The sequence below is a fragment of the Dendropsophus ebraccatus genome, chromosome 10 (assembly GCF_027789765.1).
Source record: "Dendropsophus ebraccatus isolate aDenEbr1 chromosome 10, aDenEbr1.pat, whole genome shotgun sequence".
NCBI classification, from domain to species: Eukaryota; Metazoa; Chordata; class Amphibia; order Anura; family Hylidae; genus Dendropsophus; species Dendropsophus ebraccatus.
In genome coordinates this window covers 66,743,622-66,767,206 of record NC_091463.1, presented here as the reverse complement: position 1 = coordinate 66,767,206, position 23,585 = coordinate 66,743,622, and the positions used below count along the sequence as shown (strand labels likewise).

Here is a 23,585-nt window from a genome sequence, read left to right as displayed (position 1 = left end):
CATGTGGAACAGACAGGTGTGCACTGACGCTGCTGTTTGCTGATGGTGGAGACTTTGCAGGAAATAGAAAATCATATCAGGGGCTATAACACTCGACCTCATTCATCATGTACACGTGCACTCTACAGGCATAAACTACAAGAACAACCGTACAATGCTTTACAGCTAACATCTGTGTAGTGTGCTGAACGTCTACTCTATGGGAATAATTGTCTTGGCCTGATTCTTCGATATATGGAGTTATCTTCCTTATGCATGTCTTTTACTAGAGAAATGCATTGTGGGCACTTAGATAATATTGCTATACTGTTTGGACTGTAACATGATATTTCTAAGGGCAACCAACATAAAAAATTAAAAACACTTTATGGCTATGTTCACACTATGTATGTGTGCGGCTGTATTTTTTATGCAGCTGGAAATGTGCGGCTGAAACTACGGCCGTGGGAAAAAATAGACATGCGGCTGAAAACATACAGTCATTTACTTGGAAATCTGGTTCAACTAAAAATAACAAATAAAATCTTAAGAAAGTGATGCAAACACCTCTGGATACATCTGGGAAAGCAGGGAACACAGTTTACAGGAATCGCTATTACCGGGGTTTGCGATCCTCTGCAGTATGCCGATGCCGATGCCTCTCATGGTTAATATATTGAATTAATAAAACACATTTTCGTTGTAATAAAGTCCCTTTTATTGTTCAATAATTAAATTTAAACAAATCCATCATTTTGCATTAAAATATACTGTTAAAATAAATATATATATAAATAAATGTATATTTATATATATATTTATTTTTTGACAGTATATTTAATTGCACAATAATGGATTCATTTAAATTAAATTATTGAACAACGAAACTGATTTTATTACAACGAAAATGTGTTTTATTAATTAAATATTAATTAGTACAGGAAGCTCCAGTAAGCTGTTAATTCATATTCCCGGCAATAGAGCTTTCTGTATTAATCATCACTTTACTTTGATTAAAACATCAAATGTTTCTTCTAATTATGTTATGACAATAGCATTATTAGAAGAAACATTTAGAATTATATGTGCGCTCAGCTGATTGGCTGATCGGCTGAGCGCACATATAATTAGCGGGTCCGCAGCACAGTGACTTCATTGTGCTGCGGACCAGCGAAGAGGACACATCTGGGTGAGTATAGAGCTCTCCCCACCCCCTCCCCTGCACTGCACCCCTCCCAGCAAGGAAGGGGGGTCACTTAACCCCTTCCTTGCTGGGATGGTTGCAGTCTGACATCAGTCTGGCCCCCAAGGGGTTAAGGGGGATGCAATACATCCTCCCTTAACCCCTTGGGGGCCAGACTGTAAGCAGCGATCTGTAAAGATGCTGCATACTGTAAGGAGCACAACACCGCTCACAATGATGGGTGTTGTGCTCCTGTTTGTGTATTTTTTGTGTGTTTCTCCCTTTTTTTTTTTCAGATATTGGTATCCTGTGGATTACGTCGGATTCCGTGGACTACGTCGATGACCAGCGGTTGTTTGTTGTTTTTTTTTTTTTTTTTTTTTTTTAAATGGTCAATGAGTGGTGTGGGGGTGTTTTTATTTGAATAAAAAAAAATTTTTAACTTGTGTCTTGTCTTTATTTCTTTACTTTATAGACTTAGTAGTGGAAGCCTTCTAATAGACGGAATCCATTACTAAGTCGGGGCCTAGTGTTAGCCGGTATAAAATGGCTAACACTAACCCCCCATTATTACCCCAGTACCCAATGCCACCAGGGGTACTGGGAAGAGCTGGGTGCCAGTGGTCCCGGAGCGTCAAAATTGGCGCTCCTGGACCGGGCGGCAGAAGGCTGGTAAGATTTGGGCTGGGGAGGGCCTAAACCAATGGCTCTTCCCACCCTGGTGTTACCAGGCTGCTGTCGTTTGGTTTTTAACCCGGCTGGTTATAAAAAATAGGGGGGACCCTATGCGGTTTTTTTTATTATTTATTTATTTATTTAAAAAAAAAACCACATAGGGTCCCCACTATTTTTATAACCAGCCGGGTTAAAAACTAAACAACAGCAGCCTGGTTACACCAGGGTGGGAAGAGCCATTGTTTTAGGCCCTCCCCAGCCTAAATCTTACCAGCCTGCTGCCGCCCGGTCCGGGAGCGCCAATTTTGACGCTCCGGGACCACTGGCACCCGGCTCTTCCCAGTACCCCTGGTGGCATTGGGTACTGGGGTAATAATGGGGGGTTAGTGTTAGCCATGTTATACCGGATAACACTAGGCCCCGACTTAGTAATGGATTCCGTCTATTAGACGGCTTCCACTACTAAGTCTATAAAGTAAAGAAATAAAGACAAGACACAAGTTAAAAAAAATTTTTATTCAAATAAAAACACCCCCACACCCCTCATTGACCATTTTATAAAAAAAACAACAACAAACAACCGCTAGTCATCGACGTAGTCCACGGAATCCGACGTAATCCACAGGATACCGATATCTGAAAAACAAAAAGGGAGAAACACACAAAAAACACACAAACAGGAGCACAACACCCATCATTGTGAGCGGTGTTGTGCTCCTTACAGTATGCAGCATCTTTACAGATCGCTGCTTACAGTCTGGCCCCCAAGGGGTTAAGGGAGGTTGTATTGCATCCCCCTTAACCCCTTGGGGGCCAGACTGATGTCAGACTGCACCCATCCCAGCAAGGAAGGGGTTAAGTGACCTCCTTTCCTTGCTGGGAGGGGTGCAGTGCTGGGGAGGGGGTGGGAAGAGCTCTATACTCACCCCGATGTGTCCTCTTCGCTGGTCCGCAGCACAATGAAGTCACTGTGCTGCGGACCAACTCATTATATGTGCGCTCAGCCGAACAGCCAATCAGCTGAGCGCACATATAATTCTAAATGTTTCTTCTAATAATGCTATTGTGATAACATAATTAGAAGAAACATTTGATGTTTTAATTAAAGTAAAGAGATGATTAGTACAGAATGCTCTATTGCCGGCAATATGAATTAACGGCTTACTGGAGCTTCCTGTACTAATTAATATTTAATTAAGAAAACACATTTTCATTGAAATAAAATCAGTTTCGTTGTTCAATAATTTAATTTAAACGAATCCATCATTGTGCAATTAAATATACTGTCAAAAAATAAATATATATATAAATATACATTTATTTATATATATATTTATTTTAACAGTATATTTAATTGCACAATGATGGATTCGTTAGAATTAAATTATTGAGCAACGAAAGGGACTTTATTACAAAGAAAATGTGTTTTATTAATTTAATATATTAACTATTAGAGGCATCGGCATTCAGCATCATTGCCGGCTATTTTTGAAGTACTCCGTACGGACCGCCTGTCAATCCACGGCCGCATTTCCAGCCGCAAACAATGGTCTTGTTCATTTTTTACGGGTCCGTTTACGATCGGGCCGTAGATTCATACATAGTGTGCACTGTGCAGCCGTATATCCTATACTTTCCAGCGTACGCATGAACCGGAAAAATCCGGCTGATGATTTACCGCCCGCAATACAGCCGCACAGATACAGAGTGTGAACCTAGCCTATGACTGTAAAAAATACTAAAGCAAATATTTAAAGAGTCACTGTCGTATTTATTTATTTATTTATTTTGCAGAAATCAATAGTCCAGGCGATTTTAAGAAACTTTGTAATTGGGTTTATTAGCCAAATATGCCATTATCTGCATGGAAAAAGCCTTTTCCTAGGTCCCCCCTCCCTCCTCTTTTCCATCCACTGCAAAAAATCAGGAAATTGTGACTTGTTGCATGAGCCATACCCTGTCTGTTCCTATAGAGAGGGGAGGAGGAAGGAGGGAGTTAACCGGCAGCAGAAAGCCAAGAACAAAGGGATTACAGGCATGGAGCTTGGTGACAGCTGTAATTAAAGCTCAGAGAGATCAGTCCTGTTGGTCAGAGGAGATACAGGGTGAGTTATTTGTAGATTAACTCTGTGTTGCCCTGTTTAGGTCTTTTATTTAGCTCTCTCCATAGGAGAACAATGAAGACAGGAGGGAGAGCTTCAAACTGCTTTTTCATGATAAAAATGCATTTTCTGGCTAATAAACCCAATGACAAAGTTTCTTAAAATCACCTGGACTATTGATTTCTGCAAAAAACAATTCACGACAGTGACACTTTAAAGCAATGTCAATTTACACTTATATGATCTACTGTATACAGTGCAGTCATTTATACAGTATTTGCTGTCAAAGTCTTTAAGAATATGAATATTTAAAGAGAAATTACCAGCAGGTTAGAAGAATCTATGCTATGTTTCTATAGGGCAGGCGACACTGAATAAGAAAGTATCTACTGCAGCATTGTTCTGAAATTACACTTTTTATTATATGTTAATTATGTTAATAGGAGGCGATACTTTACTTAGTGCACCAATGTCTCCTCATGAATAGTCATGAAGAGGGAGGAGGTGGGCGGATTAGTGCAGATGGGCGGATCATATCCGTAACGGGTAAAGCGCCGCCCCCAGGGCACCAAACACCCTAATTAACAAGTAATAAGCTATATTTCAAACCAAGAGTGCCACAGATAGGATTAAACTTAAAAGACGTCCTGTGTTTATGATTACAAACAAAGGGGGGGATTTATTAAACATGGTGTAAAGTGAGACTGGCTCAGTTGCCCCTAGAAACCAATCAGATTCCACCTTTCATTTTCCAAAGAGTTTGCGAGGAATGAAAAGTGGAATCTGATTGGTTGCTAGGGGCAACTGAGCCAGTTTCACTTTACATCATGGTTGATAAATCTCCCCCATACTTCCCATTCCTTCCTAACCACTAATGATATATATTTGTTAGGTTGAGGAGCAACAAACGACTACCTGATCAGACTGCACTGTTAGGCTATGTTTACACACAGTGTTTTTGCTTAGTATTTTGGTCAGTGTTCTGCAACCAAAACCAGGAGTGGACTACAAAGACAGAAAGGCTCTGTTCACAGACTGTTGTAATTGAGTGGATGGCCGTCATTTAATGGCAAATAATTGCTGATATTTTAAAACAACGACTGTTAAATGACGGCAGTCATCCACTCAATTTCAACAGTGTGTGAACAAAGCCTTTCTAAATTTTCAATCCACTCCTAGTTTTGATTGCAAAATACTGTCCAAAATACTATGTGGGCACATAGTGGGCCTTATTCACACGTTCCGTAATATACAGATCTGTATTTCCATACTCGAGATAAGTAGATTACAAGTACGCAAACCAATCCTAAAAAAAAAAGGACATGTCCTAGTGTGGAATCAGATTTTTTTATGGATTCTATCTTACAAATCAATAGGATCCGCTATTTTCTACAGATTGTAACCTTTTTTGCATCTGGATTTTCATAAAAAATAAGGATGAGACATCAGTCACCTGTTGAAAAAAAAAAGGATTTAGTAAATACTTTTTCTTTCGTATTTGCATTCGTATTTTGGTTAATACTATTTACCAAAATACAAATGCAGTACAGATGCCCAATCCATAATTTTTGGCGGGTTGTACGGGTGGATAGCAGGAGGAATCAACGGACATGGGGGAAAAAAAATGAACGTGTGCATAGTTTTCAGTCTGTTACCATGGTAACGCATTGTTCTTCATACTTAAAATAGAGACAGCTCTCAAATTTTTCAAAAGCAATTACTGGTGATTTTTCTTCGATGTATCCCCCAACCACCGTATTCGATGCACCCAAAACATTGCTTGTTCATTCTTTATCACACACAGTGGGGGGGTGTTAATATCAATAGAAATCACAAGGGATTACATGTGAAACCTTTGAGGCCTATCTTTAGTTTCAGACTACGAAAAGCTGTAGGCAAAAAATGACAAAACATGTTTCATCAGAAGTTTTTTGCAGAGTTGTTTCGTTTCAGATGCATTGGGGCATAAATAAATTGTTTTTACAGTGTACCTAGTCTAAGCACTGAGTAACCAAGCAAAACTCTGCCCTATCACTCTTACTATGTTAAAGGGATTATCTGGACAAAATAACACAAATGCAGGGCAGCAGAGGGTGCTGCAAACAACAACACAACAAACAAGTGTCACTAACCCATACCAGTCCAGTGCATTAGCAATGCTCCTACTCCCTATCTCCTGTTGGTCTTCTTTATTCCACAATTTCTTTGAAATGACTGCTTCATAGGAGCTTGACAGTAAGCCAATCAGTGACTGATACAAAGGAACAGCTGCAGCCATTGATTTGCTAAGCGGACAGTTCTTTGGGTGGTGATCCGGCGGCTGCACAGGATCGGTAGGGTTGAGTGGTTCTTTAAAACAAAGTTTTCACTTTTCCTTTGGTTCTTTACAGCATGAACATTCTTGACAATAGTTAAGTTATTTATTTACTTTATTTATCGTTTATTTTCTAAACAATTTACCTGCTACTCAGTGAAAGATAAGATAAATGCATTAAATACACTTTCTGCTCTCTAGAAATGCAGAAGGGAGGGGGAGTAAGTTACACACCAGCTCAAAGAATGGGCAGGGGGAGAGAATACTTGGATGACAGCTCACACATGCTAGAGAAAAGAGGAGAGCAGATACAAGGCAGTCTGCCGAAGAGGATAATTTAGGCTGTATACAAGTACATAGAGAAAATAGCTTATATTACACAAGAATAAAAAAAATGCTTTAAAAAAGTATCCATAGCCTTTAAGTATTTCTATAGTGCATGGTATATAGATAGATAGATAGATATGTTAACTGAATCCAATCCTATTCGTACATAGAAGGGAAGCCCTCCCAGAATAAAGCTTTTAATCAACAATATGGAAGCAGTTTGTGTCGCTTATTGTCCCGTTTTTAGATATATATGCTCTTACATATGAGGTTTCCATAGTTATACCCTGTGTGTGTACTTTAGCACACAAGCAAATGGTACTCCTAGACAGAAACAAGAACATCCACCTGACATCCCATGTGTTCACTACTGCTGTAAAGTCCTCCTCTACAGTCTTCCCTGATGTCAGTGGATGGACTAGACAGGTAGAAGCCAGCTACATGATATAATCTGTGACTTTTAAATTAATTTTATTCTAATAATTTCTATGATAAATTTATGTCAGAAATTTCGAACAACAAACCAGAACTGATTTAAGTGGAATGTGACATACATCGACTAGAATAATAATCCCAGTGATGTCAATATGTGAACATTGGGCCAAAAACGAATCAGAAATCTAACGCTGAAATGTAAAAATGTCTATGTGGAATTCTGTTCTGAAGTCAATGTCATTATCGTATAATCTGTAATTACTTTACATAAACCTTTCCTTCCTTCTTGTGGGGGAGAAATAACAGTCTGGTAACTGGAGAAATTATCAGCTGCTGGAATGTATCATAGATATGAGGCACCGGAGAGGTAACATTTCATTCTCACCTCCACCAGCCTCAATAAAGCTCAGTTGTTATTGTACCTTTTTTTTTTTACATATGTTTTTCATTTACCCATATCTATATATGCCATACAGCCAGTGCACATTCTACTTATACCCTTTAGAGCGGTTGCAAACAAGTATATTATAATGGAATCTCCTGCAGTCCTGTGAGACCATGAAAGCTAATGCTAAGGAAAGACCTTCATGTTCTCACAGTGGAGGAAATGATTGTGTCCTTGGTTCTGAATACAGGAGTATTCCCCATGGGAAGCCATAATATGCTTGTATGGAACTGGTCAATATATTCCCAGCATACTCTGGGGTGCTTTCTTACTAAGGTGGATATAAAATTATTAATATTGTTAGGACTTATGCTGCGTTTACACAGAGCGATAATTCGCCCGATAGTAAGATTAATGATTTCGAAGTAATGATTTGTTTTTATAACGATCAGCGTTTAAATGGAACGATATATCGTACGGAAAAATCGTTTTGCGATTGCTTAAGCCTATCTCGCACATTGGTTAAATCGGTGAACGATTGTTTACACGGAATGATCTGTGAATTTTTCGCGAACGAAAAACGACGATTTGAGAAAATGTTCAAAGATCAAAATGAACAATTTCTCGCTCGTCGTTTGATCTTTCCCTGCGTTTACACGTACGATTATCGTTCGACTTCGATCGTTATCGTGCAAATTCGCACGATAATCGTTCCGTGTAAACGCAGCATAACACACATTCTTTAAGTATCTAATTAAAGGAGAAGTCCTGCAAAATTTAAAAAAAGGGAAGAAGGCAGGGGGGTGTGGGAAAATAATGAACAAAGTAATCTTACCTATCCTCCTCTCAGGTCCATCTGACAGCCGCCGGTGTCCTGCCGGTCTTCCAGCATCATGTATCTGGCTGAGCGATTGGCAGTGTCCCGCCCCAGTCACTGACTGGTAAGAATTTCTATCACTCAGCCGGGCCGTGAGATTGCAGCTTGAAGAGCCGGGTACATGATGTACCCAGATTCCGGCCAAAAAATTACATGCGGCAGCCATCTGGGAGCGTCACTATGGATGCACGGGAACAGGTAAGTTTACTTTGTTTATTATTTTCCCTTACCTTCCTCCCTTTTTTAAATTCCTCCTTTAACCTTCATGTTAGAGTTACATGGTGTCTGGAATGCTGGCAGCCGGGAGCCATGCTTTAAGGGTCCTTTTACATGACTTGAGTATGCTCGCTTGCTGTGCCTTTATAAGGAACAATTAAGCATGCAGCCAGGCCACACAAACACTGGCTGCATTGTTTGTGTGGCCATTTCAATACATTGGTAACAGCTGCAAATTTCCTGGTTATCTCTGAAAGATGAGCAGCCAATGATTTTACCGGCCACACTCTAGCCGGCTGGTCGCTGACGTTTTTACATAGGCTGGTTATCAGGTAAATTAATGTTTCTAGAAACGCTCGTGTAAAAGGGCCTTAAATCCCTAGATGTCCATATTATAGACTCTTAACCACTCTATTTTAAGCATATGGTGCATTGTTCTTGAAGAAATATCTCTTAATATTCTATACCATGTTTTTTTCCCCACAGATTAAATAAGAAAACACTTCAGTTTACTGTGAAATCAGCAGAGCATAGATGTACAGCAATGGCATATTGAGGATCTAAGCATATTTACAGCTGCAAAGTTTAAGAACTACTTTAGGGTATACAAGCTAAAAATGAACATTAGCCTCTAGAAACTGCTCCGGTATTGCTGATGTCATGGAAATAGATTTCATAGTCACCAATGAATACTGTTGGGTTTGCAGAAACACCACTTCAGCACATCCCCTATAGTCCTGATGATAAAATGTGTGCTATAGGCTCCTACTACTAGATCAGTATCTTAAGTGTCACTGTCGTTAAAATTTTTATTGCAGAAATCAATAGTGCAGGTAATTTTAAGAAACATTGTAATTGGTTTTATTAGCCGAAAAATGAATTTTTATCACAAAAAAGCAGTTTGAAGCTCTCCCCCTGTCTTTATGGTTTTCCTATGGAGAGAGAAAGTAGAGGCAGAAAACAGAGTTAATTTACATTCACACCACGGGCTCTCTCCTCTGCAGTCACCACTGACCTCTCTGACCTCTGAATAGGGCTCTGAATAGGGCTCTGAATAGCTCCCCGCTGTGTTATCCTTTGTTCTCAGCTCTCAGCTGCCCGCTAATCTCGCTCCTTCCCCCTCCCCTCTTCATAGAACAGACAGATCCGACTGATGAAAAAACAGTCGAGATTTCCTGATTCTGAGCAGTGGATGTCAGAAAGGAGAGGGGGGGGGGGGACTTGGGAAAAGGCTTTTTACATGCAGATAATGGCATAGTTGTCTAATAAACCCAATTACAAAGTTTCTTAAAATCGCTTGGACTATTAATTTCTTAAAATATTTTTTTTTAACGATAGTGACTCTTTAAGGATGTAAAATAGTATTATTTATCCCAATAAGAATAAAATGATTATTGTTAGGCTGGTCTTATTTTACATGTGAGGTTTTCTCATACACCACAACACCCAGAGTCACTGAAGTTCTGCAAAATAAAACTTATCAGAAAAGTTTACAAAAAAATTTATGTTAAACATATTTTTGAAGATTTTCCTATTTTTAATTTTAAAATACTCCTTTAGGGTATAAACCCACACACCGTATACGCAGCAAAAACGCAACAAATACGCAGTAAATAAGCAGCAGATGTGATGGTGAAGATTTGATGCTGTGTTCATTTATTTAGATCTAATCTGCTGCGTATTTGCTGCGTATTTGTTGCGTATTTGCTGCGTATTTGCTGCGTATCACAGTAGTAAATACGCTGCATATACGGTGTGTGGGTTTGTACCCTTAAACTTTACATTTTTACTAAACCCAATAATAACTGAGTGTTATATTTAGTGGTATCACTCATTCAGGGAAGACAAAGATGGTGGACTCTGCACTTGTCCCCGCCCACTCGCCACTATTAGCCCTAGGCGGATGCGGACAACTGGGTGACCATACCTGACTTAGCTAGGGGGAACTAGATTCAATAACCTGCAAAGGGTAAAGACACTGGAGATGCTTTATAGGAGACCAGGGGTCTGGTCCAGAACATAATAGAACTAGACCCCCGATCTCCAACCACAGACACCTGATAACAAAACACACTGACTGTCAGGGAGACCAGCCAGTCACAGAATAACCAAGGGGAAACAAAGTTAACTTTGAAGTAGCTAGAAACAACTCAGCAGAGAAGAGACAGGTGTAACCGGTAATCAATTAACATAGCAAAAGGAATAGAGTTCAGACTGAGTTCAGACAAATGAAAAATAAAGCACAGAAAAAGAGCAGATTAATGGCCAAATGCGCAGTCTCAGTCGTACCTTACGCACCGAGGACCGTGCCAACAGGTACAGTCATTACTGTACGTCACATCCTTATAATTATGGCCACAATTACAGCTATATATAGACAACACAGGATCCACCATTTTAAATGGGTAATGGTCAAAGTTCACCTTCTCCCCATCCATGCACAATGACTTATGGTCGTGTTACAGTGCATGCCCACAACACTCTGCTACAGAACTCAGCACCAGACAGTTTACTATGGTCAATGAGGCTGTCAATCATCTCTCTAAATTATTTTAGCTCTGGCAATATGGCTATTTCACTACCTAGATCTAATCAGTAAAAAAAAAAAAAAAAGAATAAGAAAAACCTAGAGGTCATATTCCTTTTAAAGCCATTATTATGCTAGTAATAAAATAGAACTTCCAGTATTAAATCCCATTTTCACAACCTTATAACAAATCCATATTTAATACCTAAAATAAGTGAGAGGCAATAATAGCAGCCTGGAAAATACTCAGGTGACTGCTAATAAAACAAAACAGCCAAAATTAGCTCCAGAAACCAAAGCATCATAAAAATGTTTATATAATGGAACCTGTCACCATACCATACAGGGAAACCTTCACAGAGAATTATGGGAGGCCAGAGTACTGCTTTTTTTAATGGACATCTAAACTGCTATGACAAGTGTGTGTTCATGTTCCAGCACAAATATTTTCCACAGCCATTACGCTTCTAGCATTGGTGGGGGATGTCTCTGTATTTAATCATTTTAAGCCTGACAAAAAAACAGGTGTTGTTTTTGCCCAACAATGGCTGACAGATGTTCCTAAAATCCATTCAAAACTGACATAAAAACCTCTGGAACAATATGTGTCCTCCACGTGTACCTGTCTACCAGTCAATAGTTCATATTTCATCCTAAATTATTACCGACATTAACATTGATGCGTTTCACAAGAGCACAAAAGACAAAATAAAACATTGATGAGAGAGTCTCATTGTTCTGGCACTTTGGGAACAATACTTCTATCTCATCGGGAACAGGTGAACTTCTTTATCGGAGAACAAGCCCCTTCATATAAGAGAAGTTCTGTACTGTCCTCAGGGTCTCATGGTTTGATGGCACTTCAGGGGGCAACCATAACCCCAAAAGATACATCCCGACAAACACAAACCTACCATAGAGGCCAAGCGTGAGTCTGTTATGGGTCCTTAAAGAGAAAGGAGCCCTGACCAGGATGGTTGCATTCTTTAGATCAATAGGTGGCGAGAACCTGTTCAGGTCCACTATTTTCTGAATGTGACCTTCCCTATACACAGTATGAAGCCCATTAGTAAGGCATACATTCTAATACATTAACACATAACGAGAGAAAATATGACATATAACATATTGTCAGCATAATTCTACTATGGGGATTATAGAACTTTGGAGGGTAAGACTTTGGGTTTGGTATAGTAAACCCTTGAGAGATAGAGGGGTCCAGGACAAGCTGGTCTCATGTCTGACCTTAATACAATTGAGACAAAAATCCCGTTTCCCTTCCTTCTGCCTGATTACTCCCCTGCATGATGCACTAACCCTACTCTCCCAATGGTGCACCAACCATTCTCTTCCTAGGGCATCCTACAGCCAATGACTGCCCTCAGGTACCAACCCTAACAAATGATCTTTTTTATTTATTATTTTTTAATACCGTAGCCTGTACATGCGTTGGCTACTACAGACAGAGCCAAGAAATTACAAAACCATGCGTTCAAAGGCTCATCTTGTCAGATTAAACACTGTTTTAAAATGTTCACTTTAAGCTTGATGTCCTTCTCCACTTCTGGATTAAATCTATTGCAGAAAGGCAGCTTTATCAAACCCCCTTCTGTATCAGCTGGTGGCTAGCATTGTTCTTAAAGCGACTTTGTACCCACAATCTGACCCCCCCCCCCCAAAAAAAAAAAAAAAAACTTGTACCGTCAGATAGCTGCTTATAATCCAAGATCTGTCCAGGGGTCCGTTCGGCAGGCGATGCAGTTGTTGTCCTAAAAACAACTTTTAAACTTGAAACCCCGTGTTAAATTGGCGTGGCCTAGAGTACTCATGCCCTAGGATTGCAGCGCCCCTCCGTCCCTGCTCCCTGCCCTCCACATCATTAGGAATGCCCCAGGGCAGGATTTTTCCTATTCATCACCTGTCTGAATAATGCACCTTAACCATCCAGCACATGTGCAGTGTTCAGACAGGTGATAAATAGGAGAAATTGTTCTAGGGCCATTCCTAATGATGAGGAGGGCGGTGAGGAGCGATGAAGGGGTGTGGCAATCCTAGAGCATGGGTACTCTATGCCACGCCAATTTAACACAGGGCTGAAAGTTTAAAAGTTGTTTTTTAGGACAATAACTGGATCACCTTCTGAACTGACCCCAGGAAAGATCTTGGATTAAAAGCAGCTATCTAAAGGTACAAGCATTTTTGGGGGGTCAGATTGTGAGTACAGAGTCGCTTTAAGGGAGTTAGCTGTATGGTTCAGTTCAGTAGCTACCCAAGCCCCTTCTCTGTATCAGCTGTAGTGGAGAAAAGAGCTGTCTATGCTACGGTATTAAACTATACCCCACAGCCAGCCCCCTTCAAGCACATTGCTAGTTGCCTGCCAACATAGGGAATGGGGGATAATTCCTCTCTGTGTGGCAACCAACCCAGAAGTGGGGTGAGACTGGTGCCGATAGCCGGACATCAGGGTAGTCTGGATGAACCACCACTTTAACATGTGCGGTTCTACTAAAATCTGTGCACTTGTTTTGCACAAAGTAGTTCTGAGTTTATTAGTGTGTACAGCCCTAACCCCCTTTTGTAATCTAAATTCTACTCCTTAATATATCTTCATATAAGATGGGACTCTCTTCTTTTCTAAAACAGAGCTCCAAAATCTCCTGTATGGCAAAATATTCAAATGATGAAATTCTTGATTCTTGCCACTGCATCTAGGGGGAGCTTACGAGCTTGCTGCATACTGTTATACAGTGAAATCAATGGAATGGAACAGAATAGTGTACAGATATATCTCATTCCTTTCCTTAATATCTGTGAAAGAAATTTGGAGCTATGTAAAAGAAACATTTTTCTCTCTGTTATATAGGTAAACTAAGAAATTAAGCAGTACAGAACGATAGATCTAGATACAACATAAAATAAATAAAAGTGAATATGTACTGTAGGGGCAGAAATGATAGCAACATGCAAGAAAACTAGGAGTAAAAAACTAAAAACAATTCCTATTGCTTGTCTCTAAAGAGTAAAAAAAAAAAATCTAGGTTTATGTTGTGTTAACAGTATAATTATAGTTATGACAGTAACTCGGCCTACGCCCAATGCCATTGCATACAGATCCAGACTTACTACATATATATATTTAGAGGAAACACCAGAATAAATGGTAAATTATTATCTGGCTCTTTATGGTAGCCTAACCTATACGTCCTACAATAACAACAGCTTATGTTCTGCAGAAGAGGGTATATAACTATAAAGCAAACATTCAACCGTGTAAAAGTTTTTCCTAATAAGAAAAACTTTGCATGTTTAAGAGGGTAATATTTTCAATGCAAAACAAACTCTTGTCTTTTTGTCTGTAAAACAAACTCTTTGTTACAAGTCAGATACTATGTACTGATGAGAAAGACAGTAGAGGGGGAAATGGCTGAATTGTCACTGAGACGGTAGTTTAAAGGAGTATTCACATCTTGCTATGGGGTCTCCCGGCCCCTTCCAGCCTGTTTGATGTTGCCGGAGGTGGTCTGGAAGCTGAGATGAGTCGACTTGGCTGCTTCACATAATTTCTGTAACATCGTTGACTTTAAAGGGAGATGTGTAAGCTGAGAAGCTTGCAGGGTGGTCAATGGGGGATATACGTAAATTGAAGAAAACAGCTTCCAGACCACATTCAGCAGCCGCAAGCAGAAAGGAGGGGGCTAGGGAGCCCTCTCACAGGTATGGGAATACCACTTTATGATTTGGGGATGAAGACCTCTAGACGAGGATGTGAACACAATAGAAGCAGCTAGTATGGTGTTCTCAAAAAGGGGTAAAGGTAACAGAATACAAACAAAGTCAGTGTCCTGTGGGCATATTCCCTTCCATGTGTTCCATACGCATTGCTAATAAATATTTGGTGAAAATTAGTAAGAAGTAGGAGACAGATGCCAACATAACGGCAAGAAGCATTGCTTGTTCGTCAGCTGATCACAAGGCCTATTACATGGCATAGTAATCTGTCAGGGGCCATCGAGCGTGTGCCGCTCCCTGCACTGCAGGAGTGCGTTGCAGACTCCCTGACAACCGTCCCGGCCAGTTGTTATGGGTTCGCCGGCAGAATCCCTGATTGTTGCCATAGTTTGGGCTTCACCACCCCCAGCCAAATGGCTAAGGTGTTTTCTGTTGTAGTGATTATGACTGGCGGCTGACACCACCAGTCAACTCTGGTTAGGGGCTGGGGTCTGTTCCCCAATCACGGGGTGGGTGCCAGTTATAGGGCTCACCTGTCTCGTGTCTACCAGTCCCCTGTCTGACATTATTATTCCGGTGAACATCATTTAAGCTAATAGAACAAGGACCTTAGATTTATGCCCTGGGTGAATGAACGTTTAATGACTGCTTATAACCCATGCTCCTAATTTATTTTGCATTCACCACAATGGTGGGCATAATATACTCTTCGTATACACATGTACCTCAAATTACTAACTCAAATTAAGAAAAAGATAAAACTGACACTACTGTTACTGTATGATTGAATATGAGACTCATGCAGCAGGCCGCCATCTATCCTAGTTTTCGCCCCGGCTGAAGTCAGGCATGTTTTGTAATTCAATGTTAAAGCATGATCACATTACATGTCGCTTCATGCCAAGTACACACATGAGTCAGACGTCTTCTTCTTGTCTGGGCCTCATAATCTATGAGGTCATGATTTTCCAACCCCTGTATATCCCAAGTAATATCTACATTATGGAAATGATTACTATGATATATAATGTTCTCATCATTTGTTTTGGATACAACCCATTATGCCAATTTAAAGGGAATGTGTCACCTTGAATTTTTTTTACAGACTAGAACCAGATACTGGACATGTTCTTTTTTTCTAATCTGTTTCTATTTTCTGTTTGACATTTTTTTTTTTTTTTAAATTATCACAGAGGCACCCATATTTCCCGAGCTTCTGCTATTTTGGCCACTTTTCCCCCTCTCTTGTCTCCAGATTGGGTGGGGTTTCAAACTCAGTTCCATTGAAGTGAATGGAGCTTAATTGCAAACAACAACTGAACTGGAGACAAGAGCGGGGAAAAAGGGCCATGTTTTTGTAGCGCTAGATAACCCCTTTAACAGAATTTAGAGATATGCTTTACAGCAGCGCCATAGACTGAAAGAAATAATAGAAAGGATGGGAAACATTGACCTCTATGGGTGAAGTTTTTAGGCATGCTCTTTGACAGAGGTCACTAGGCAGGGAGGAGGAGCTATTGGCTATCACCTATTAGAAATGGTTGATCCTGTAATATCTACTGTATATGCAGTTGTTTCCTTTTATTGTAATCCTATCTGTAATAATAATAAGGAAAATGGTAATTGGTATCCTTTACTGAACACGGTGTATAAGCCTATTATTAGGTTTAGCGGACAGAATAAGAACAGCACAACTTCGGGATTTAAAAAAAAAATATATATATAATTTTGCTTATGTTACGTTGCACACAAACACCCAAAATTCTTTAAAATGAACATTACATGGCCATACATATACAAGTCAGTACCTATACCAATACAGCCAGGCGGGGCATTAGACTTTCTCTTTGACAATGTCCTTATTGAATTACGGCCATAGTGACTACCTTGTGAAAGAGACACCCACTAATCTTATAGTCCTTAAATGTTACAAATATTAATGTCTTTAAGGTCACAGATCAAACCCAGTCATCAGCTTTTTACAAACTTGGCAAAGTTACACCGTCCATGTTACAGCTCCTAGAAATTGGATTGTTAGCTTGACTGATGATTATACAATGTAAGTGCAATCTACAGCTTACTATTAACATCACACTGAACCAGCCAAGCCAAATGACGGGAGAAGGCAGGTCACGGGGGTGACCATTTTTAGATTATCCAGGAAAGTTATAATACATCAATGTCAATCAATAATTTATAAATTATTATTTCACTAAATATAAATCCAATGACTCTAAAATTTCATTCTATAAATGTCTATGGCTTTCTCAAGGGAAAAGTCTTGGGCCAAAAGCCTGTCACGACAAATCAATGACACGTCAGCTTAGAGTACAGCTCTGAAGCCATTCACTCTCTAGCATTACTATTGATAGGTACTTCCTGTAAGCAACGACCGCTCATCAATCATACGGTGAAGGGTATTCAGAAAAGCATCAAGGGAAAGATGCAATGTTACTAGAGATGAGCGAACCGGGTTCGGGTTTGAGTCCATCCGAACCCGAACAATCGGCATTTGATTAGCTGGGGCTGCTAAAGTTGGATAAAGCTCTATGGTTGTCTGGAAAACATGGATACAGCCAATGACTATATCCATGATTTCCACATAGCCTTAGGGCTTTATCCAACTTCAGCAGCCCCCGCTAATCAAATGCCGAACATTCGGGTTCGGATCGACTCGAGCATGCTCCAGGTTCACTCATCTCTAAATATTACACTTAGATGCACCTATTAATGTCACTTTAGAAGTAACACCCCCACCCCACAAATAACTGAGGCCTGCAGTGATTAACTGTAATGTTTTGGGGAATCTGGAAGCAACTACTTAGATCGCCAACAGCGCCACCACAGGGGAAATGAAGCATTGCATTGTGCCACTGAATCCCTGGGCTGTTTGGATAGAGGTTTTTATACATGGGTTAGTTATTAGGCAAATGAGTGTTTGTAGGAATACCAGCCGCTTGGTTAATTGAGATATCTAAAGGTTATGTAAGCCAGGACTGATCACAGGGATATGGAGCTTTAGACCTGTGTAAATGGGACCTAAGGTTTGGACGTTCTGGGTTTTCCAGAGTTGAGCAAGTTGTGATCCATCTCCTGACATCTCACCATGGGGCCGACCCGCTGGGAAGACGTCATTGACACAAGATGGCGCCGGCTGTGGGCGACAGGGATCAGGAATGTATGCCTTTTAATACTCCCAGGGGGAAGGGGAGGTCAAGGGGGGAGTCACAGGGAAGGGGGGCAGGAGGGTAATTGAAGGACATTACAAAGTTATATAAGTTTGTTATGAGTTTTAATTATCGGGGGGGGGGGGGGAATCACTAGAGTAGCCCTTTAACTTCCCAGTTTCCAGCTGCCTAAGTGAGCACCCTGTAGGTACTGTTACCTTGTCTCTGTGATCTCACGTCTTTGTCAGATATATGCATATCCGTGCTGTAAGTTTCCCTTTAAGACAATAGGAAAAATCTGCAATACATCTGTGACTAATACATGGAAGAAAATAAAAAGCCACAGGTCAATTCCCAAAATTTTGCAGCACATGTATGATTGGTAAAATGTCAATCGCTTGCTTTCTACTGAAGTTCACTGGTCAGATCTGTAGGTTCCCAGCATCTCTATCCACTAGGGACTGGATAGGCCTGAACTGTAGGGCCTATAATAACCTTAGCTTACCTTCTCTCTACTGCACTATGAGCCAAACTCTGCAGGGTTGTATAGTGATTTAAGTTCAGGACCGTACAATAGGTGCGTGTTACAGCAGCAATACAGATCCTAAAATGCTGCCATACTATAGGTACGATTGACAATAACAGCTCATTTATTATAGAGGGCTATATCAATATTACATGTCACCTATCTACATAGTGAAGTCCATTACTCATCTATCTTCATCATCCCCCTAAGCTGGAGAAGTGACCAAGCATGTACACTGCTTCACCATTCACTTAGGTCACTAGGGACCTCCACCACTGGGATACCCTATGGGTAGGTGATACATTATAATAAGTATATATTATAATAAGTATAATTAAGTGGAGTTTCTGCTTTCATATATACATTTTCTTATTCACAAAAAACGAAGGCTGAGATCTAAGCACCGCCATAAATAATGACAGTAATGCCACATGATGGCTACAAAGGCTTTCTTGTTTTTATTTTTTATTGCATTACAAATGAGCATTAAAATTGCCTTTTCAACTTATTTTCATCAGTCAATGAATTCTGCATCATGTGGCATGAAGATTTGGAGCGACTATAGTCCATTGGAGAACCCCCATTACAAGCTGGTCTCTGCATTGTGTCCTTTATAAATGGCAGTCATTTTGGTATTCTTTCCCACTTTATTGATAATATATACAATTCTCCAGCATATTTAGTGTCTTATAAACAATGGAGAATACAGGAACTCCCTGGGCCTTGCACTACTCAGTGTATTTAATGATAATTAGAACATTTTTTCCCAGTGACTTTAAGGTCATTCCGTGAACTTTCAGCTTCCTTCTTCCAACATTTCACAATAAGGTCCAGTGAGTCTGTACACTTGTAATGCTCCAATAGTTATGTGGTATCAGGCTTTTCTTATTAGCATTCATAATGCACCGGGTCTTGTGATACAGTATGACTGCATGCTCTGAAGCCTATCAGCACAGCCGGGTCGCTCCCTTCGGGGTGCTTTGTATCTGCAGATTCCCTTTTTTATGACCGAGACATAACAAGAGATATATACTGTCATATATACTGTCATCTCTGTCTTCATAAAACATATCTGCATTCCAGAACAGAAAAGTACAGTCAGACAGAGCGAGAGATAAGCTGTGCACAGGAATGCAACACATCCCCTCAAGTCATCATTCATTGACTCCAAAATGTTTAATAAAGAAGGGATTTCATGCATCCCTCAATGGAATGACCCATTTCCGTATTTGAGGGGAAATCATTGTCATAGAGTTCTATGGTAATAATATTGTTTTATTAAGAATATGTGAGTTCCAATGCTTAACATCCTAACAGCGCTAGCGACACCTGGATCACTCACCAATGCCTACCCCTCCCCTGACACGTCGCTACATGGGAGGAATCTGCCATTTCAAGTGGTTATTTAGGCACTAAAAGAAGTTTATATTTGGTTGGTGGATCTTGGCAGCCAATCAGTGACTGCAGCGGGGACCTGTCTCAGTCAGTCATTGGCTGAGCGGGCATCGCTGCTGAAACAAGCCTCCATTTCAAAAGTAGGAAGCAGAAGGATGAGTGAAGACTAGATGACATCACACCAGGAGCTACCCATCCAAATATGTGCCCAGATATTGTGACAGGACCTCTACATCATATATAGCATTGCATTGATAACACTGGTGTATTCTTATGAGGAAGATGGGCCTTGGCCCTCATCAGGCATCAGGGCCCGGGTGCAACTGCTGCCCCCTATAGTTACATCCCTGTGAACTGGTGAGCCTCTAATCGCAGCTGGTTCGGCTTTTCTAACACATATAAATCAGCTACAAGCAGGCACTCACTCAACACAGCCATTCATTTAACACAGCCATTCAACACACCATGCAACACAGTGTTTCAAAACAAATGGAGTATAACATAGACCCTTTAAATGAGAGTGTAGCCAGGTAATACGTAATACACAATCATATTGGCAGAGCTGAATCTATGATATACAGCTGTTTTATGATCTGGCTCTTAAAGTGGGAGACCCCCATCTATGACGCCCTACCACCCTGGTAGAGTATATGGAAAGGGGTTGTGGAGGTATGATCTGAGGCTCCTAGATGTTGCGTCCTAGTAACAAAACACCAGATGGTAACACCATGGATGGGTTTTTAACACAGATCATTTATTAATAAAAATGCCTCACAGCACAATTATGATTAATAATAACCATACATTCAAAAGGTATCCAATATATAAGATATCTACTAATGAAACATTTCATTGGCTTGTGTGCAACAGATACAACACTCACCAACACATTTTCACCAAACCAATTTCAAAAGAAACAGTCACCGGCACTGCTCACGACATGGGATCCCACGGGTGAATAAGGATAGGAGGATAGATCACTGGTTGGTGCTCACTACTGAATGAGGTATACGACAATTTCAAACATCCAAAAAGAGAGGAAAGATGAGGGCACTCACCATATAGCGTGATCTTCTTTCTTTATTCCATCTTTATACGTGCATTAAAAGTACTGGACACATCGGGCTTAGCGAGGACGCCAGACACCCACCAGATCAGGTGGGTGTCTGGCGTCCTCGCTAAGCCCGATGTGTCCAGTACTTTTAATGCACGTATAAAGATGGAATAAAGAAAGAAGATCACGCTATATGGTGAGTGCCCTCATCTTTCCTCTCTTTTTGGATTTTCACCAAACCATTACACACTACTTAGCTATGGTCATACGGCGGCGGGGGGTCCCAGTAGTTTGACACCCACCGATCCATTATTCATATTTTTAGCTGGAATCCCAGGATCTGGTTGTCCCATGAATGGGCTACCATACTATGAGCACAACTTTCCCGTACTCATAGAGAGCAGTGATGCAGCTTTGAGAGGTATAAGTGCAGCACTGCAGTTACACTATAGACTGCAGGGGAGAAAAAAACTACTATTGAAGGAGGACGGAAAAATGTACTTACTTTCCAGCAGTGTGTCCAGAAGCGAGAGCGCCTGCTGAAGACTGTAATACTTCTCCATTTCCAAAGCTGATATCCTGACCGTCTCTGGGGATGCCATGCCAATCCTGAGTCAATGAGGATGCTGGGTGGCACCAGGTGGGGCAGGGTCAGTGCAGGCTTGCCCCCATTTCATACTGCAATGTCTCATGGATGGGGCACTGGTGTTTCTGCAGTGACTGAGATGAGATGGAAATCCTGGTATAACTTCCCAGAGAGACCACTTGTGGTGCCTGTCCCAAAGAGCTAGCAGCTGAGCTTCTGCAAGGGCCACACATCAGTGCACCTCCAAGAAAGCAGCTCTCAGTACATCATCACATGTATAAGGTGCAGTGAGACTGCAGATCTGTCAGTGCCTGATAAAACACCAATCCACAGTGTGCCAAGCAAGCCAGATGCAGATGTCCTGGTACAACCCTCTCTTCAAGGACCCTCCACCTAGCAAGCCCTCTCCTGTATATGACAGCAGCAGCAGCTATCTGACTCCATGCAAGTTGATCACATCAGTGTTAATGATAGCTGTGTACAGCCAGAGCTCAAGTTCACTCCTCCCTCCCCCCCTCCCTGTAGTTTCTCCAGCCCAGAACCTACTAGGATTGCTTCTAACTTCCCCATCACAGCCAATGAGCTGGGCTGCTGGCACTATAAACAGGAGTCATGTACACAGGACAGGGCTGCTGCCTTCTATAGAGAGTCAGGAATGTGACAGCCTGCACTGCTGCTGCTGCTTCCCTGGGCTCTCCCAGTCCACCTATAGACTGCAGCCAGGCTGCACACTGGTGCACACTCCTCTTAAAGTGATAGACAGGTCACTATGTTGTATAATAATGACAAATAATAGTGACAATGAGAAATGATTCTGGACACTACTGAAAATTCTAAGAAATGAGGTTGCTACACTCCATTCATTTTCTTTACACAGATTTTTGCATGTTTTTTTTTTTCCTTCAGCAAACAATTGCACGTTCCCTCCCGAAAATGGTGTGCATTACTATTAATTATGATTTCTTTTTTTAGGGGGGCATGTTATGTTTTTCTTTTTTCTTTCTTTCTTTTTTATAAATGTGTTTTGTGATTCCTTCATCCTGTGATTCAAGGGTTTCTATTGAAGAACATGTGGGGGGAAAAAAATGCCATAAAGACACCCCCCCCCCCCCTACAAACACAGACATTTAAAAAAAAAAGTCGGAGCATGCTGCTTTTTAAAAAAACATCCATCGATCTTTTCATTGGAAAAAAAAGCGGGGGATAGCCTTCACTTTCTAGCTAATTTGCGTCCACGACATATTGGTCAGGATTTTCTATATACCTCCACTAATGAGATCTGTTCTCCTTTTATTGGTTCTGCTCACCATAGTAGTTTACATATTGTTTACAGTTGTTAACGTTGACCTAAAAGCCCCTATTTTTGACTATACCGCTTCTAGTGCAAAGTTTGCACCTCTGTGCATTCCATATTATTGTATTTTTTTAATGCATTGTGATAGGTGTTTGGCTGTTTTCATCTTCTGATTAATAACATGTAACTTTTATCATAACTTTTATTATAACATCGTTTCTCTATGTTGTATTAGGAATAATTCTAGAAAGTGTTGGAGGAGTAATGTCAGGAGGTGTAAGGATAACGGCAGGAGGTGTAAAAAGAACACCAGGAGGTATTGTAAGGGCAATGCCAGGAGGTGTAGTAAAAGTATAACCAGGAGGTATTGTAAGGGCAATGCCAGGAGGTGTAGTAAAAGTATAACCAGGAGGCAGTGGTGTAGCTACCACGGTCGCGGCTGTCGCCGCCGTGACCGGGCCTGCCGCGAAGGGGGGCCCGCGGGGCCCCCCCGATCAATCACTCTTGTGACCGCAAGCATTGTTTTGCTTGCGGTCACAAGAGTCCGGCTCCATCTTCCCCCGGCTGCTGCGCGGCTGCCGGGTGTGTCGGGTCTTATCCCCAGCAGCGCGCGCATCCCAGAGCTCCCTGCGCACCTTGGGCCCTGACTTCCGGTTCCGGCGCACAGGGAGCTCTGGGATGTGTGCGCTGCCGGGGTAAAGACGCAACACCCGGCAGCCGCGCAGCAGCCGGGGACAGACCAGGAGGAGTGAGGATCAACGTGGGAGCGCGTTGTCAGGTGAGTTAACTTTTATTCTGTTTTTTTATCAGCCTC

At 41.1% G+C, this 23,585-nt stretch overlaps 1 protein-coding gene across 2 annotated transcripts in view; it reads right to left on the bottom strand.

Annotated features, from left to right (window-relative positions):
• MCF2 (MCF.2 cell line derived transforming sequence) overlaps positions 1–21,950 on the bottom strand; it is a 97,641-nt gene extending 75,691 nt beyond the window's left edge. Inside the window, exon 1 of one of the 2 annotated variants that reach the window (XM_069943092.1) lies at positions 21,397–21,950. In XM_069943092.1, coding sequence (XP_069799193.1) covers positions 21,397–21,493 — 97 coding nt within the window. In that variant the 5' untranslated portion in view covers positions 21,494–21,950. The remainder of the gene's footprint in view (positions 1–21,396) is intronic. The other variant, XM_069943089.1, reaches the window with a different exon arrangement.
• Positions 21,951–23,585: the final 1,635 nt, after the last annotated feature.